Genomic DNA, 17,197 nt, shown 5'->3' with positions numbered 1-17,197 from the left:
TCCCATTCTAATATACACTATATCAAACTACCCAATATACTGTTCACTTTATCACATTACCGCACTGTAACATCCACTATGAATCACGTGATTCATTATTATATATACTAATCACACTACCCCTTTAAATATAAACATTACTCCATAATAACATACACTGTATATTAAATATACACTTCAATAAATATATATTATAATTGGAAATCAGGAAATGGTAGTATTACTAAGTAGCTATTTTGTATCAGTCTTCACAGTACAGGATGTGGATAAAATACCAAAGATAAATGGGAAATTAAAAATACAATAAGGGAAGGAACTAATGAGAATCAATATAAAGAGTAACAAATGAGATTAAAGATAATGAAATCTCTAGAACCACATGGTTTCCACCCCAGAGAATTAAAAGTAAATGAGGAATTATCTTCCAAAACTCTCTCGATTCAGAAATTGTCCTCATGGATTGGAACATTGCTAAGGTCACTCCATTATTGTTTTAAGTACCTCCTATTTATCTATTTTTATTCTGTCCAATATCGCTTTTACTGTTATACTGGAAGCATCCTCTTCTCTAGTGAAGACAGCTGCAAAGTCCTCATTTAGCACTTAAGCCTTGCCCTCTGTCTGCCCAGGAAGATCTCCATTCTTGTCCTGAATCAGCTCCACCCTTCCTTTGACTACCCATTTGCTACTTCTGTCTTTATAAAAGACTTTCAAGTTCCCTTTTATGTGAGCAGCTAATCTAGTCCCATATTCTCTGCTTGAATTTCTTATTCCTTTTTTTTAGACTTTTTATATTCAGCTTGGTTCTCTAGAGCATATGAACCGTACAGATTTGCAGATGATATAAGATCTGTGTGAGTGTTTGCTCTGTATTTGATACTTCACTGCTTCAGGTGGATCTTAATGCATTGGGAATTGGGCTCATGATTGGCAAGTCACGATTAATTTGGACAAGTGTGGCATTACACATGTGGGCAGAGTGAATGCTCAACTTTCATACACCCTTCAGGGAAAAACATTAAAAATGGTGGAGAAACATCAAAAAGATCAAAGAGTTCAAGTGCATGGATCTCTAAAGGAACATGAGCAATGCCATGGAGTGACAGCCAGAGTAAATAGAATTTTGGATATGGGTAATGCTGGCTAGGCCAACATTTATCACCCATCCCTAATTGCCCTTGAGAAGGTGGTGGTGAGTTGCCTTCTTCAATCACTGTAGTCCCAGTGGTGTAGGTACACCCACAGTTCTGTTATGGTGGGAATTCCAGGATTTTGAGCCAACAACAGTGAAGGAGCAATGATATAGTTCCAAGTCAGGATAGAGTGTGGCTTGGAGGGGAACTTGCAGATAGTGGTGTTCCCATGCATCTGCTGTTCTTGTCAGTCTGGGTGGCAGAGGTCATGGGTTTGGAAGGTGCTGACAAAGGAGCCTTGATGAGTTTCTGCAATGCATCTTGTATATGGTACACACTGCTACCATTGATCATCAGTGGCAGAGAGAGTGAATGTTTACAGTGATGGATGGGGAGCTGATCAAGAGGGCTGCTTTGTCCTGGATGGTGTTGAGCTTCTTGATTGTTGTTGGAGCTGGACCCATTCAGGCAATTGGAGAGTATTCCATCATCACACTCCCGACTTGTGCCTTGTAGATGGTGGACTTTGGGGAGTCAGGAGACGAGTTACTCTCTGCAGAATTTCTAGCCACTGCTCTTGTAGCCACAGTATTTATATAGCTAGTGCAGTTCATTTTCTAGTCAATTGTAACCCCCAGGATGTTGATAGTGGCGGATTCAGCGATGATAATGCCATTAAATGTCAAGGGGGCGATAGTTAGATTCTCTCTTGTTGGAGATGGTCATTGCCTGGCACTTGCATGCCGTGAATGTTGCTTGTTACTTGTCAGCCCAAGCCTGGATATTATCCAAGTCTTGCTGCATTTGGATATGGACTGTTTCAGTATCTGAGGAGTCATGAATGGTGCTGAACATTGTGCAATCATAAATGAATATATCCACTTCTGTCTTTTTGATGGAAGGAAGGTCATTGATGAAGCAGCTGAAGATGGTTGCGCCTAGGACACCACCCTAAGGAATTCCTGTAGTGATGTCCTGGAGCTGAGATGATTGACCTTCAACAACCACAATCATCTTCCTTTGTGTTTTCTCACAGATTTCCATTAACTCCAATTTTGCTTTGGCTCCTTGATGCCAAACTCAGTCAAATGCTGAAATTAAAACATAAAATGCTGGAGAGGTTCAGCAGGTCTATCAGCATTTTCTGCTTTTCATTTCAGGTTTCCAGTATCAGTAGCATTTTGCTTTTAATTCAGTCAAATACAGCCTTGATGTCAAGGGCAGCCACTTTCACCTCACATTTGGAGTTCAGCTCTTTTGTCCATGTTTGGATCAAAGCTGCACTGAGGTCTGGAGCTGAGTGGCCCTGGTAGAACCCAAGCTGAGCATCAGTGAGCACCAGGCCATTGCTAAGTAAGTGCTGCTTGATAGCACTGTCGATGACATGTTCCATCGCTTTGTTGATGATTGATATGTGCCAAGCTCATGAAGCTACAATACAGGAGCACAAACATGCTAAACAGTGGAAGAAGCATGCCAAAGACATGGTTAAGCGATCCCACAATCAACGGCTCAGATATAAGCTCTGCAGTCCTGCCACATCCAGTTATGAATGGTGGTGGGGGAATTAAACATCTAACTGGAGGAGGAGATTCCACAAATATCCCCATCCTCAATGATGGGGGAACCCAGCACAACAGTGAAAAGGACAAGGCTGAGGATCTTGCAACCATTTTCAGCCAGAAGGGCTGATGAGAGCAGACTGAAGGGGTGGTAATTAGCTGGATTGGATTTGTCCTGCCTTTTGTGGACAGGACTTTTCCTGGGCAATTTTTCACATAGCCGGGTAGATGCCAGTGTTGCTATACTGGAACAGCTTGGCTAAGGGAGTCCTGGAACACAAATCTTAATTTTTATGATGTTATCATTTACTGTGTCCAGTCCTTTCAGCCACTTCTGACATCACATGGAATGAATCAAATTGGCTGGAGACTTGCACCTATGATAGTGGGGACCTCAGGAGGATGCTGAGATTGATCATCTACTCAGCCCTCCTGGCTGTAGATGGTTGTAAGATCTTCAGCCTTGTCTTTTTCACTGATGTGCTGGGTTCCCCCATCATTGAGGACGGGGATATTTATGGAATCTCCTCCTCCAGTTAGATGTTTAATTCCCCCACCACCATTCATAACTGGATGTGGCAGGACTGTAAAGCTTATATCTGAGCCGTTGATTGTGGGATCGCTTAACCATGTCTTTGGCATGCTTTGTCCACTGTTTAGCATGTTTGTGCTCCAGTGTTGTAGCTTCATGAGCTTGGCACCTATTTTTAGGTATGCCTGATGCTGCTCCTGGTACGCTGGCCTACAATTCTCATTGAACTAGGGTTGATCATTTGGTTTGGCGGTAATGGTAGAGTAGGGGATATGCCGGGCCATGAGGTTACAGATTGTGTTTGAGTACAATTCTGCTGCTGCTGATGGCCCACAGTGCCTCGTGGATGCCCAGTCTTGAGTTGCTAGATCTGTGCGAAATCTACCCCATTTAGCACGGCGGTAGTGCCACTGAACACGAGTAACATTACCACTCGGCTACTGTTCCTGACAACATGCTGCTTGAGAATGCCAGATCTGAAAAAATCTATGAAGGTAACAAATAAACTACATAGCGGGAACCTGCCAAAGATGACAGAGATAAAGGTCGACCGTGGCTCCCTTTCTACAAACCCATATGAAGTGTGAATGTCAACTTCTGTACAGGACAACAATTCCAGAAGGAATTCAAACTTGGAATAATTTGCAAGTCAACCAGCCTGATGAGTTTGAAGCTTTCAATATTCCATTCAAATTGCTGCAGCCTGATGTTGGCTTAATCTCAGAACCAGTCTTCTACTGAATGACAAAATGGCCTTTGATGGGCAGACTTGTGGGATTCAAAAAAGTACAAAGGATTAAGCACATTTGGGGAGGCCACCTTGCAGCTTAGCCTAATGGAGAGAGAGTAGGGTGGGGGAGGGAGAAGGTGGAGGCGTCCAGAATGCAGCAGCAATGTCACTGCTCAATGTATGATCTAACCAGGTGAGCGGCATCCAATGAGGCTAGAATCACAGAATTGTTACAGTGCAGAAGGAGGCCATTTGGCCCATCCTGTCTGCACCAGCCCGCGGAATGAGCAACTCCCTTATTGCCACTCCCCAGCTTTCTCCCCATAACCCTGCACGTTCTTCCTCTTCAGATAACAGTCTGATTCCCCTTTGAATGCTTCAATTGTCTCCATCTCATTCTCAGACAGTGTATTCCAGACTGTAACCATTTGCTGTGTGAAAAAGTTTTTCCTCATGTCGCTTTTGCTTCTTTTACCAATTATTCTAAATCTGTGTCCTCTCGTTCGCGATCCTTTCACGAGGGGGAACAGTTTCTCCCTATCTACTCTGTCCAGACCTCTCATGATTTTGAACACTTCGATCAAATCTCCTCTCAGCCTTATCTTCTCTAAGGAAAACTGTCCCAACTTCTCCAATCTATCTTCCTAAGTGAAGTTCCTCATCCCTGGAACTATTGTCTTGAAACATTTCCCCACTCTCTCCAGTGCCCTCACATCCTTCCTGAAGTGTGGCACCCAGAACTGGACACAATACTCCAGCTGAGGCTGAACTAGTGACTTATACAAGTTCAGCATAATCTCCTTGCTCTTGTACTCTGCCACCGTTAATAAAGCCTAGGATACTGTATGCTTTATTAACTGCTCTCTCAACCTGTTCTGCCACCTTCAATAATTTATGCACATTTACACCAGGTTCCCTCTGCTCCTGCATTCCCTTTAGAGTTGCATCCTTTATTTTATTTTGTCTCTCCATGTTCTTCCTACCAAAATGAATCACTTCACATTTCTCCACATTGAACTTCATCTGCCACCTGTCCACCCATTCTACCAACTTGTCTATGTCCTTTTGAAGTTCCATACTACCCACCCCATAGTTCACAATGCTTCCAAATTTTGTATCATCTGCAAACTTTGAAATTATGCCCTGTACACCAAGGATCAGTCAAAAGGGGATCCCAAGGCCTTCTATAAGCATATAAATAATAAAAGGGTGGTAAAAGAAAGGGTAGGGCCGATTAAGGATGAAAAAGGGGACTTGCATGTGGAGGCAGGAGAAATAGCAGAGATGTTGAATGAATACTTTGCATCTGTCTTTACAAAGGAAAAAGATGTTACCCAGGCTAAGGTGAGAGAGGAGGTAACTGGTACACGCGAAGAATTTACAATTGAGGAGGAGGTGTTAGAAAGGCTATCTTTACCTAATTTGGATAAGGTATCAGAAACTGAAGGCCATGAAAGTGGAAATTGCAGAGGCCCTACTGATAATCTTCCGGACTTCCTTAGACACAGGGGTGGTGCCAGAGAACTGGAGAATTGTGAATGTTACAGCCTTGTTCAAAAAGAGGTGCAAGGATAATGCCGGCAACTACAGACCAACCAGTTTGACTTCAGTGGTAGGGAAATGTCTGGAAACAAAATGTCTGGGACAAAATCAATAGTCACTTAGACAAGTGCAGGATAAGTAAGGAAAGTCAGCATGGATCAATTGAGGGAAAATCATGTTTAACTAACTTGCGGGAGTTTTTTGAGAAGGTAACAGAAGGTTGATAGGGGAAATACTGTTGATGTGCTGTATATGGATTTTCAAAAGGCATTTGATACAGTGCCACACAACAGACTTGTGAGGAAAATTCTAGCTCATGGAATAAAAGGGAAAGTAGGCATTTGGATAAGAAATTGGCTGAGTGACAGGAAACAGAGAGTGATGATAAATGGTTGTTTTTCTGGTTACAGGAAGGTTTGTAGTGGAGTTCTCCAGGGGTCAGTGTTGGTACCCTTGCTCTTCCTGATATACATTAATGACCTAGATTATGGTGTGCAGGGCATGATTTCAAAATTTGCAGATGATACGACGATTGGAAACGTTGTCAACAATGATGAGGATAGTCTTGAACTTCAAAAGGACACAGACATGTTGGTGGATTGGGCAGGCAAATGGCAGATGAAGCTCAATGCGGAGAAGTGTGAGGTGATTCATTTTGGCAGGAAGAATATGGAGAGACAGTATAAAATAAAAGGAGAAACTCTAAAGGAGGTGCAAGAACAGAGGGACCTCGATATAAATGTACATAAGTCATTGAAGATGGCAGGGAATGTTGAGAGAACAGTTAATAAAGCATAACAAAAACAGAATTACCTGGAAAAACTCAGCAGATCTGGCAGCATCGGCGGAGAAGAAAAGAGTTGACGTTTCGAGTCCTCATGACCCTTCGACAGAACTTGAGTGAGTCCAAGAAAGGAGTGAAATATAAGCTGGTTTAGGTTTGTGGATAACACACCTGCTGAGTTTTTCCAGGTAATTCTGTTTCTGTTTTGGATTTCCAGCATCCCCAGTTTTTTTGTTTTTATCTTAGTTAATAAAGCATATTGTATCTTAGGCTTTATTAATAGGGTGTTGAGTACAAGAATAAGGAGGTCATATTGAACTTGTATAAGACACTAGTTAGGCCTCATCTGGAATACTGCAACCAGTTTTGGGCACCATACTCGAGGAAGGATGTGAAGGCTTTGGACAGACTACAGAGGAGATTCACAAGAATGATTCTGGGGCTGAAGAACTGTAGCTATGAGGATAGTTTGGAGAGGTTAGGTCTGTTTGGAGAGGTTAGGTCTGTTTTCCTTGGAGAAAAGAAGGCTGAGAGGAGACTTGATAGAGGTATTCAAGATCATGAGGGGTATGGACAGAGTAAATAGTGAGAAACTGTTCCCACTCAAGAACTAGAGAGCACAGATTCAAAATAATTGGCAAAAGGAGTAGAAGTGATGTAAGGAAAGATTTTTCACCCAGAGGGTGGTTAGAGTCTGGAATGAACTTCTTGAGAGGGCAGTGGAGGCAGGTTCAATCGAGGTATTCAAAAGGGAATTGAGTGGCTATCTGAAAAGAAATAATGTGCAAGGTTATAGGGATAAGGCAGGGGAGTGGGACTAGCTGGAAAGCTCTTCCAGCGACCCAGTGCAGACTCAATGAGTCGAATATCCTCCTTCTGCACTGTATAAATTCTGTGATTAATATTTTTCAGGAAAAGCAGGGGTCCCAACACTAACTCCTGGGGAACTCCACTACAAACCTTCCTCCAGCCTGGAAAACATAAATTGACCATTGCTCTCTGTTTCCTGTCACTCAGCCAATTCTGTATCCATGCTGCTACTGTCCCTTTTATTCCATGAGCTATAACTTTGCTCACAAGTCTGTTGGGTGGCACTGTATAAAATGCTTTCTGGAAGTCCATGTACATTTACAATTGCATTGCCCTCTTCAACCCTCGCTTTTACCTCTTTAAAAAAACCCTAGCAAGTTAGTTAAACATAATTTTCCCTTCAGAAATCCATGCTGGTTTTCTTTAATTAACCTGCATTTGTCCATGTGACTGTTCATTTTGTCCTGAATTATTGTTTCTCGATGTTTCCCCATCACTGAATGAAACTGACTGGCCTGTAGTTGCTGGGTTTATCTTTATTCTCTTTTTAGAACAAGGATGTAACATTTACAATTTTCAAGTCCTCTGGAACCACCCCTGAATCTAAGGAAGACTGGGAAATTAAGGCCAGTGCCTCTACAACTTCCACTCTCACTTCCCTCAGTATTCTTGGATGCATCTCATCTGGTCTTGGAGCCTTATCCACTTTAAGTGCAGACAGCCTATCCAATACCACCTCCTTAACAATTTTAAACTCTTCAAGTGCATGAATTACCTCCTCTTTCACCATGGCCTGAGTTAGCATCTTCTTCCTTGGTAAAAACAGATGCAAAGTATTCATTTAATACCTCAGCTATGCCCCATGCCTCCCTGCTTAAATCCCATTTTTGGTCTCAAGTCGGCCCCACTCCTTCCTTTGCCACCTATTCATTATTTATATGCCTATAGATGACTTTGGGATTCCCTGTTATGTTGGTTGACAGTCTCTTTTCATACTCCCTCTTTCCTTCTCTTATTTGCTTTATCACCTCTTCTCTGATCCTTCTATATTCAGCCTGGTTCTCAATGATATTTTCACCTGACATCTGTCATAAACACACTTTTTCTTCTTTATCTTAATTTCTTTGTCATCCAGGAAACCTTGGCTATGTTTGCCTGACCTTTCCCTTTTGAGAGGATATACCTCGACTGTGCCCGAGCTGTCTCTTCTTTGAAGCTCGCTTGTTTTTCTCACCAACCTTTGGGTCCAATTTATTCAGCCCGGATCTGTTCTTACCCTGTTGAAATTGGCTTTCCCTCAGTTAATCATTATTACTCTGGATAGCTCTTTGTCCTTTTCCATAATCAGCCTAAATCTTATGATACAGTGATCACTGTCCCCTAAATGTTCTCCTATTGACATTTGGTTCACTTTGCCCACGTCAGTCCCAAGAACCAGGTCTAGCAGTGTCTCCTTTCTCATTGGACTGGAAACATACTGAAGAAAATTTTCCAAAATACATTCTAAAAACTCTTGCCCCTCACTGCCCTTTACACTACTACTATCCCAGTTTATATCCAGATAGTTAAAGCTCCCTTTTTCATCTAATTTCCTTGCAATTTTGGCCCTCTTCAACCATCCCACTGGTTGGTGGCCTATAGGCTACACTGAACAATGTAATTACATATTTTTTGTTCCTTAGTTCTAGCGAAATAGATTCTGTTCATGACTTCTCTGGGACATCCTCATTCTCCAGCACTGCTATGCTCTTCGTAATACCGCCGCCCCTCCTTCTTTTCTTCCTTTCCTATCTTTGCTGAACATCAGGTGAACATCAGGTGGTTGGAAATGTAACTGATTTTTAAGCATGGACTTAAAGTGGCTCTAAATAATTTGAGATTGGTGCTAATCTCACCTGAAAGATCAATTGCAAATAAGATTCAATTTTCCACTAATATGAGTAAAATTCACAGCTCTTGGAACAAATTCATTCATGTTTATCTTTGATTTGTGTCCTTAGTTTTGATTCATCCCCAGTTTATGTTTCCTCAGTCGGGCCCACTATAAAGAAACTTTTTTATGGTATAGAATTTGGAGACACTTTTTTTTATTCATGGATTTCCAAGATTTCACACTCTGACAATTTGTAACTCTATAATACTTGACTGAAAATAATGAAACTACACATATAATCTGTCTTTGTGTTCTATCTTTGTTGAAAAGGATCAAACAACACAATGGGTGTGAGAAGTTCGTTGATTGCTGAAACTGGTTACTAAATTGCTTACTATTTAAAACAATATCCAAGTTAGTTCATTAGCATCTAAATTACACAAGACTTTATACAGCTCCCATTATATCCGACAAAAAAATTGAACTTTTTACGCTTGGCATTAAGACAATTTATAAATCCCATTTTTCCATTTCATTTTTATCTGCAGTCACCCACTATCATCCCCCACCGCTGTCCCACTGTGTATGAGCACCATTTTTCTAACTTGTTCAAATAGATTCAACAGTCCTTAGAAACTCATTGTTTTTTTGTTGCCTCCAAACCTCTCTTAAAATAAAAAAAAGTCAAATAAATCCTGAAATGTGCAAATTGTAAAATAAATCATTTGAAAGTCTTATTAAATTTCAGCTTGTAATCATTCAGGGAGAACCACTGTCCTATTTATAGTTGAGACAATTTGAATAGTGAACACTAAGATAAAAGCACTTGGTCCATAACTGTTATTTGTAGATATCCCAAATCCGTCAGAAACCCCAGCTAATTCCTTGAATCTCCAGTGATGCCATTTTTAATTGAGAGGATTAGCGAGATTGCTGACTATTCAGTTGCTAACGATTGAGGAATCTCTTGGGTCAAACGAATGGCATCAGATGGCTTTAGTGCCATCTCCAGTTGCACGGCAACAGCTGCCCAGGCCTGTCTGAGATTAGCAGTGGACTACAGTCAGGAGAAAAACCTAATGGAATTAATAGTCACACTTTTTTTTGTTAATTCATGGGATGTGGGCTTTGCTGGCTGGGCCAGCTTTTATTGCCCATCCCTAATTGCCCTTGAGAAGGTGGTGGTGAGCTGCCTTCTTGAGCTGCTGCAGTCCATGTGGTATAGGTACACCCACAGTGCTGTTATGAAGGGAGTTCCAGGATTTTGTCCCAGTGACAGTGAAGGAACGGTGATATATTTCCAAGTCAGGATGATGATTGATTTGGAGGGGAACTTCCAGGTGGTGGTGTTCCCACATATTTCTGAAGAAGAGTCATGCGGATTTGAAACATTAACTCTGTTTTTCTCTCCACAGATGCTGTTAGACCTTCTGAGTTTTCCAGCATTTTCTGTTTTTGTTGCAGATTTCCAGCATCTGCAGTATTTCGCTTTTATCTACAGATGGAGTTTTATTTGCCAAAGATATTAAGGGATATGGGGAAAAACTGGGCATATGGAGTTACATCACAGGTCAGCCATGGTCTCACTGAATGGTGTGGACAAAGCTCAAGGAACCAAATGGCTTCGTCCTGTTCCTATGCTATTAAGTATAGCTTATCGGACACTTCCGTAATGTTAAAGATCTCAATCGTGTCATGTCTCAGCCTTCTCTTTGCCAGGCAAAAGGGCTCCAGGAAAAATTGCAGCGTCATGGCAACGGAGTGGAACTAATTGGATAACTTTCACAGAGCTAGCACAGGCACAATGGGCCAGATAGCCTCCCTCTGTACTATAGGATTCAATAGTTGTCTGAGGATTTGAGGTCATCATGTGTCCCGGACTAGAACACAAAACGCTCTATAAATGCAGGTTGCACAAATAGCTAGTGCATGCACAGGTGCACCGATGTATACCCACACGTATATACAGAACTGAGCGTATGTGCCGACACCTCAGGATTCACAATGTACTTCTTGGAGAGCTGAGAACTGCTCAGTGACTGATGTGTTTTAGTCTCTGATCTGGAAAAACCTGGTAGTCAGGATTTCACATTGGAATGCCTGGAATGGTTTCACTTTATGAATCTCCTTTCTATTAATACCAGCAGGGATGATTGCCCAGATCGGTGAGTAGCTCCTTGACACACTGCTCTTCACCTGTCATTCACTCAGTGCAGAGAAAATCCCCCCAGGAGGAGACCAGGTCTAATTTGACCAGGCAGCTAGCACCAAATAAGGGCTCAGCAGATCAGCTATATAATACAAGGAAATGGCAGGAATGTCTCAAGGGGACATTAAGTAAATGCTAAATGAGTTAATGGATCCATCCTTAGTTCAGTTAATAGCATTCCCACCCCAGAGTCAGAAGGTTAACAGTTTGAATCACAGTCCCAATTGAACAGGAATTGAGAGCTCTAGTTTCGGAATATTGAGCTGACGTGAATACTGAAGTCCTGTGAGAGTGGAGTGAGGACCCTTTCCCGGATCACATCTAACAGGCCCTCTCACTCCCTCAGTAATGAGTAGGGGTCAGTGAGATTGAAGACAATGTAAATGAAAATCCTGATATGCGTAATATGTTCTGCAGATTAATATCACACGTTTTACACTGTCAGTCAAAGTCAAAATCACAACATTGGCCCCGCCATTTAATCCAGCTTCTTCACTCAGTAACCTCTTTCCCCCCAGCACTCTGTGTTACTGACTGTATCTCTACTGATGTTAATCCAGCTCCTTCACACTGTCACTCAGTAACCCCTTTCCTCCTGGATCCATGTTTTACTGACTGTATCTCTAATGATGTTAATCCAGCTCCCCACAGTCACTCAGTAACCCTCTCCTCCTAGCACCCTGTGTTACTGACTGTATATCTACTGATGTTAATGCATCTCTCTCACACTGTCACTCAGTAATCCCTCCCAAGCACCATGATATTGACTATATCTCTCCTGATCTTAATCCAGCTCCCTCACTGTCACTCAGTGACTCTTCTCCCCCAGTGTCCTGTATTACTGACTGTATCTCTCCTGATCTTAATCCAGCTCCCTCACTGTCACTCAGTAACCTCTCTCTCTCAACGTCCTGTATTACTGACTGTATCTCAACTAATGTTAAACCAGCTCCCTCACAGTGTCACTCACTACCCCTGTCCTCCCAGCATCCTGTATTATTGACTGTATCTGCACTAATCCAGCTCTCTTGCAGTGTCACTCAGTAGCCCCTCCCTCATTGCCTTGCATTGATGACCTTATCTCTAATAAGATTCAGATTTCCAGCATCCGCAGTATTTTGCCTTTATCTCAATTGATGTTCATCTGCTCTGCTGAATACCCTCCATCAGCTAGAATCCAGTGCTAATAACCATAACCCAAATTCACTGATTGACATGCTCCTTGTCCTTTGTTTTAATCAGGCATTGGGTGGAATTTTAATTTTGTTCATTAGATTAAAACAGACGTTTTCAGAGGGCTCACATACACTCCCCTGGCCAACATTTCCTCTATGAGGTATCTAAAAGGTGACCAGTCTGATATCTGTTTAAACTATCATCATATGTTAAAACTATTCACATTTTAACTGATGGGCTGTGAGACAGACAATAGAAAATAACGAGTTTTAACCTAACACTAATTACTTTAGCTGTTTATAATAATTAAAAAGAATCAGGTGACAAGACATATTCTTTAGAGGTTATTTATTTTTATGTTGTTATGTCAACATTTGTGAGAGTTGTGAATGATCGCATATTTATAGGAGAGAGAATGACCCAGGGGTTAATAGTTGATGGTTACACCAGCTGCACACTAATGAAAGAGTCTGTGTTTACTGATCTTCTATCAGAGATAGGGTGAGCAGATCTTGAAATAATACTGAGAGTAGACTAATAGGTGGCTGTGTTCTGTAAAATATCCCTCTCCTCTATGACTGGTGCATGATTCCTACATGGATAATGTTTATTTTCCCTTATGGTTGGCTCACATGTCATTTGAAAAATGCTTGTCCCCTCTATGATTAACGTGTGTCTCCTATATGGTGGGTGAGTCTCTGATGTAAGTGGCGGGCTCCCCAGGACATGTATGTTATAGAATGTCTTTCAGAGCAAGGAGATTGAATTTAGAATCAGATGCCCCAACTAACAGCATTCCAGTGACCTGTGCAGGTGTTTAGTCATTGATCCCATTCAGAAACCTGATCCCACACCCATTATAATATTTCCTTATGTGACCTAAAGTTAACCTATATTTGATTTGTTGCTGTTTTACGATGTTAAAGGCACTGTTTAAAAGGCCAGTTGTTGTTCTGAGGATCCGTATAGTTCCCAAAAGGTTCCCTCGCTCTCTGAACTACCCTGCTCCCAAGATTTGTGACAGATTCCAAAAGTTGCAGTTTTCAGCTAAGATTTTTAAAGATTAGAGAGCAGATGGAAGGGCAAGAAATCACACATGCAGTTAGTGAGTTCACACTCACGGGTCAGTGTGTTCACACTCATGGTCAGTGTGCTCACACTTACAGTGAGTTTACACTCAGTCAGTGAGTTCACTCTCCCAGTCAGTGAGTTCACACTCACGTACAGTGAGATTACACTCGCAGCCAGTGAGTTCACTCTCATGTACAGTGAGCTTACTCTCGCAGTCAGTGAGTTCACACTCACGTACAGTGAGATTACACTCGCAGCCAGTGAGTTCACTCTCATGTACAGTGAGCTTACTCTCGCAGTCAGTGAGTTTACACTTGCAGTCAGTGTGCTCACACTTGCAGTCAGTGTGCTCACACTCGCAGTCAGTGAGTTTACACTCAGTCAGTGAGTTCACTCTCACAGTCAGTGAGTTCACACTCACATACAGTGAGCTTACTCTCGCAGTGAGTTTGCACTTGCAGTCAGTGTGCTCACACTCGCAGTCAGTGAGTTTACACTCAGTCAGTGTGCTCACACTCACAATCAGAGAGTTCACTCTCGCAACCAGTGAGTTCACACTCACGTACAGTGAGTTTACTCTCGCTGTCAGTGTGCTCACACTCACAGTCAGTGAGTTTACTCTCGCAGTCAGTGTGCTCACACTCACAGTCAGTAAGTTTACACTTGCAGTCAGTGTGCTCACACTCGCAGTGAGTGAGTTTACACTTGCAGCCAGTGAGTTTGCACTCACGGTCAGTGAGTTTACACTCAGTCAGTGAGTTTACACTAGCAGTCAGTGAGTTTACACTCGCAGTCAGTGTGCTCACACTCGCAGTCAGTGTGCTCACACTCGCAGTCAGTGTGCTTACACTTGCTGTCAGTGAGTTTACACTCGCAGTCAGAGTGCTCACACTCGTAGTCAGTGAGTTTACACTCGCGGTCAGTGAGTTTACACTCGCAGTCAGTGTGCTCACACTCGCAGTCAGTGTGCTCACACTCGCAGTCAGTGTGCTCACACTCGCAGTCAGTGAGCTCACTCTCGTGATCAGTGTGTTTACACTCACAGTCAATGTGTTTACACTCACAGTCAATGAGCGAGTGAAATTGTGAGTACAGCTTGCCATAACTGATTTGGCACTGAACTAGAATAACTGAAGTAGTTTGGATGTAAATATTTCCCTTCTCTCTAATAGGATTACCATAAGAGGGAGAAAGCTGCATTCAGCTTCCACGCTCCCCCAGTTCACTTCCAGTTTGAATATCTTTAAAGCTGCTCAGTGAGCTTACTCCCCTTCAGGCAACTGGGTCTCACTGATGCATGAACTTTCCTCTCACCCTGGGCTCTCTAACCTTTTCTAACATTTAAGATATTTGCAGCATCTTCCTTTATTTATACTACGGAGATGGGAGAGAAGGACTCAATCTTGTACTCTCCATTATGCACTTTCTCTCTCTCTCACTCTCTCACACTCTCTTGCTCTATTTCTCTCTTGCTATGTATCTTTCTCACTCCCTTTCTCCCCTGCTCTCTCTTGCTCCCTTGCTCTGTTTCTCTTGCTCTCCAATTATCTGTTCCCCTTAATATTTCCCTCTCTTGTCATTAATTGCTTCTATACCTTTGATTTGATGAAGTGAATATTTCTCTTTTGTATTAGGAAGAGTCGCAGGCATCTACTGGTAAAAATATAGATCTCTGCCCTAACCAGCTCAGGATAAGGGCCAACACCACTGCTGGGTTTGAATGCTTCCTTCTTTCTCTCTTATTTGGTTTTTTTCTTTCTCTCTCTCAAATCCCTATATCTTTACCTTTATGAGAAAGTCAAAATATGCCCCAGTATGTTTCTCCTCATTGGTCCTGCATCTGCTCTGTCCTCATATCCCCTTGTTCTGCATTCATATAAATAATGTTCAGCATTAATCTCTCCCCCTTCATTTAGTATCTCTTACACATTAACAAGGTTCTCTCTCTCATTTACCTTTTTGTAAGCCTGAAGACGCACAAGGTTTTCTCACCTGACAATGTAACCCAGTCCCTCTGAAATTAAGACCAGCCTTGTGGAATTTAACCATTTCCCTTGTACTACAGTGAGCAGAGGTGAATGCAGTATTCAAGCTGTAGCCTGACCTGGACATTATACAACCTCAGCACACACCAGGGATTGAGTGTGGAACCTAGTTCGCCACTCATTAATTCCTTCTGATTCCCTTGCTATCTTTTCTCCACTGTGGCTCTCCAAACCTTTTCTTAAACCAACCTGCTTGAACTTTTCTTCTGCCGCTTTCTTATCTGCCTCTGCCTGCTCCGCTCTGTCGATGGCATTCTCCTTATCGAGCTTTAGCATCTGCATCTTTTTCTTGATGGCTTCCATGGCTGCTGGAGGAGAGGAGACGTGCAAGTGGAAGAAGAACTTTTGAAAAAACAGAAGGTTTCTCTGAGAAAGCTTGTAACGGAGGCAGAGCCTGGGCAAAGCAGGACTCAGGGCGAGAGAGTGAGAGGTACTGAGCACGCAGACTCAGCCCACTCTGCTTTAAATTCCTTAAAGGAAAGGAATTACATTTTTGGAAAGGTTCCCTTTTCTCCCTGTTGGCCTCTGATCCTTGGATTTGATGACTCTCTTTGGAATGAGCTGGTGTAATCAGCTGTTCTTGGTCCATGCCCCTATTTGGGGCTGTGTTTATTCTGAAGAAGATCATGTTGCTGTATTTAAAACCCATCGACAGGTTCTGAGAGGAGAGAACGCGTTGACATCTACACAGCCTCCTTTTGACAAACTTCATTAACACCTCTCAAGTATTTTGAAGTGAACACCTCCCAGCTTCTTAAGGAGCATTGACAATGTTTTGCCAGTGATACTAAGTTGGGTGTCTTTTAAATATTTCCTTCCTTGCCAATGTTTCATTAACCCTTTGATGGCCCCTGGTTGTGTTTTTGCCCAAGTGAAGATGATCAGAGTTTGAAAAACATCTGGAAATAATAAAGACAGGCAACAGCAAATGTGATAAAACCTGCTTCCCTTGTCTTGTCTGGATTTCTGTGACTCCAGTCCCACACCAATGTTGGGAGACTCCTAACTGTCTCCTGAAATTCTGCCTTAGCAAGCCACTTGGTTGCATCAAACTGCTACAAGGAATTAGAGTATTGTTTTAGTCACTCATGGCCACATCTGGCTAGAACAGTATTGGTTCCTGTTCTTGTCCATAAAAAAATAATATTCCAGGATCATCCTGGAATGCAGAGATAACCCCTGGCATTTTTGCTCTGAGTGCAAATATTCTTCCCTTCCTCCTCCACCCTCACCTCCAACAACATGTTTCAGTGGCAGAGTGGTTATGACACTGGATTAGTAATCCAGATGCACTGCAGCAACTCACCAAGGCTCTTTCAACAGCACCTTCCAAACCCTACTTCAAAGCTACTATCTAGAAGAACAAGGGCAGCAGATACATGGGAACATCATCAACTGGAAGTTCCCCTCCAAGCTGCTCACCATCCTGATTTGGAAATATATCGCTGTCCCTTCGCTGTCGCTGGGTCAAAATCCTGGAACTCCTTTCCTAACAGCTCTGTGTACCTATACCACATGGACTGCAGCGGTTCAAGAAGGCAGTTCACCACCACCTTTTCAAGGGCAATTAGGGATGCGCAATAAATGCTGGCCTAACTAGTGATGCCCACATCACATGAAAGAATTAAAAAAAGGATTAATGATTCATAGATATGAGTTCAAATCCCGCCATAGCTGTTAGTGAATTTAAATTCAATAAGCTTAATATATCTGCAACTTTAAAAGTTTGT

At 42.3% G+C, this 17,197-nt stretch overlaps 1 protein-coding gene across 2 annotated transcripts in view; it reads right to left on the bottom strand.

The window, feature by feature from the left end:
- The window catches only part of LOC121286888 (tropomyosin alpha-1 chain), a 107,457-nt gene extending 91,521 nt beyond the window's left edge, over nt 1-15,936 (bottom strand). The window contains exon 1 of one of the 2 annotated variants that reach the window (XM_041204108.1): nt 15,657-15,936. In XM_041204108.1, the coding sequence (XP_041060042.1) occupies nt 15,657-15,770 (114 nt within the window). In that variant the 5' untranslated portion in view covers nt 15,771-15,936. The remainder of the gene's footprint in view (nt 1-15,656) is intronic. The other variant, XM_041204106.1, reaches the window with a different exon arrangement.
- Between the last annotated feature and the right edge of the window lie 1,261 nt (nt 15,937-17,197).

Source organism: Carcharodon carcharias, chromosome 14 (genome assembly GCF_017639515.1).
Source record: "Carcharodon carcharias isolate sCarCar2 chromosome 14, sCarCar2.pri, whole genome shotgun sequence".
Classification (NCBI taxonomy): Eukaryota; Metazoa; Chordata; class Chondrichthyes; order Lamniformes; family Lamnidae; genus Carcharodon; species Carcharodon carcharias.
The sequence above is the reverse complement of the archived record's forward strand: the minus strand, read 5'-3'. Positions and strand labels throughout refer to the sequence as shown.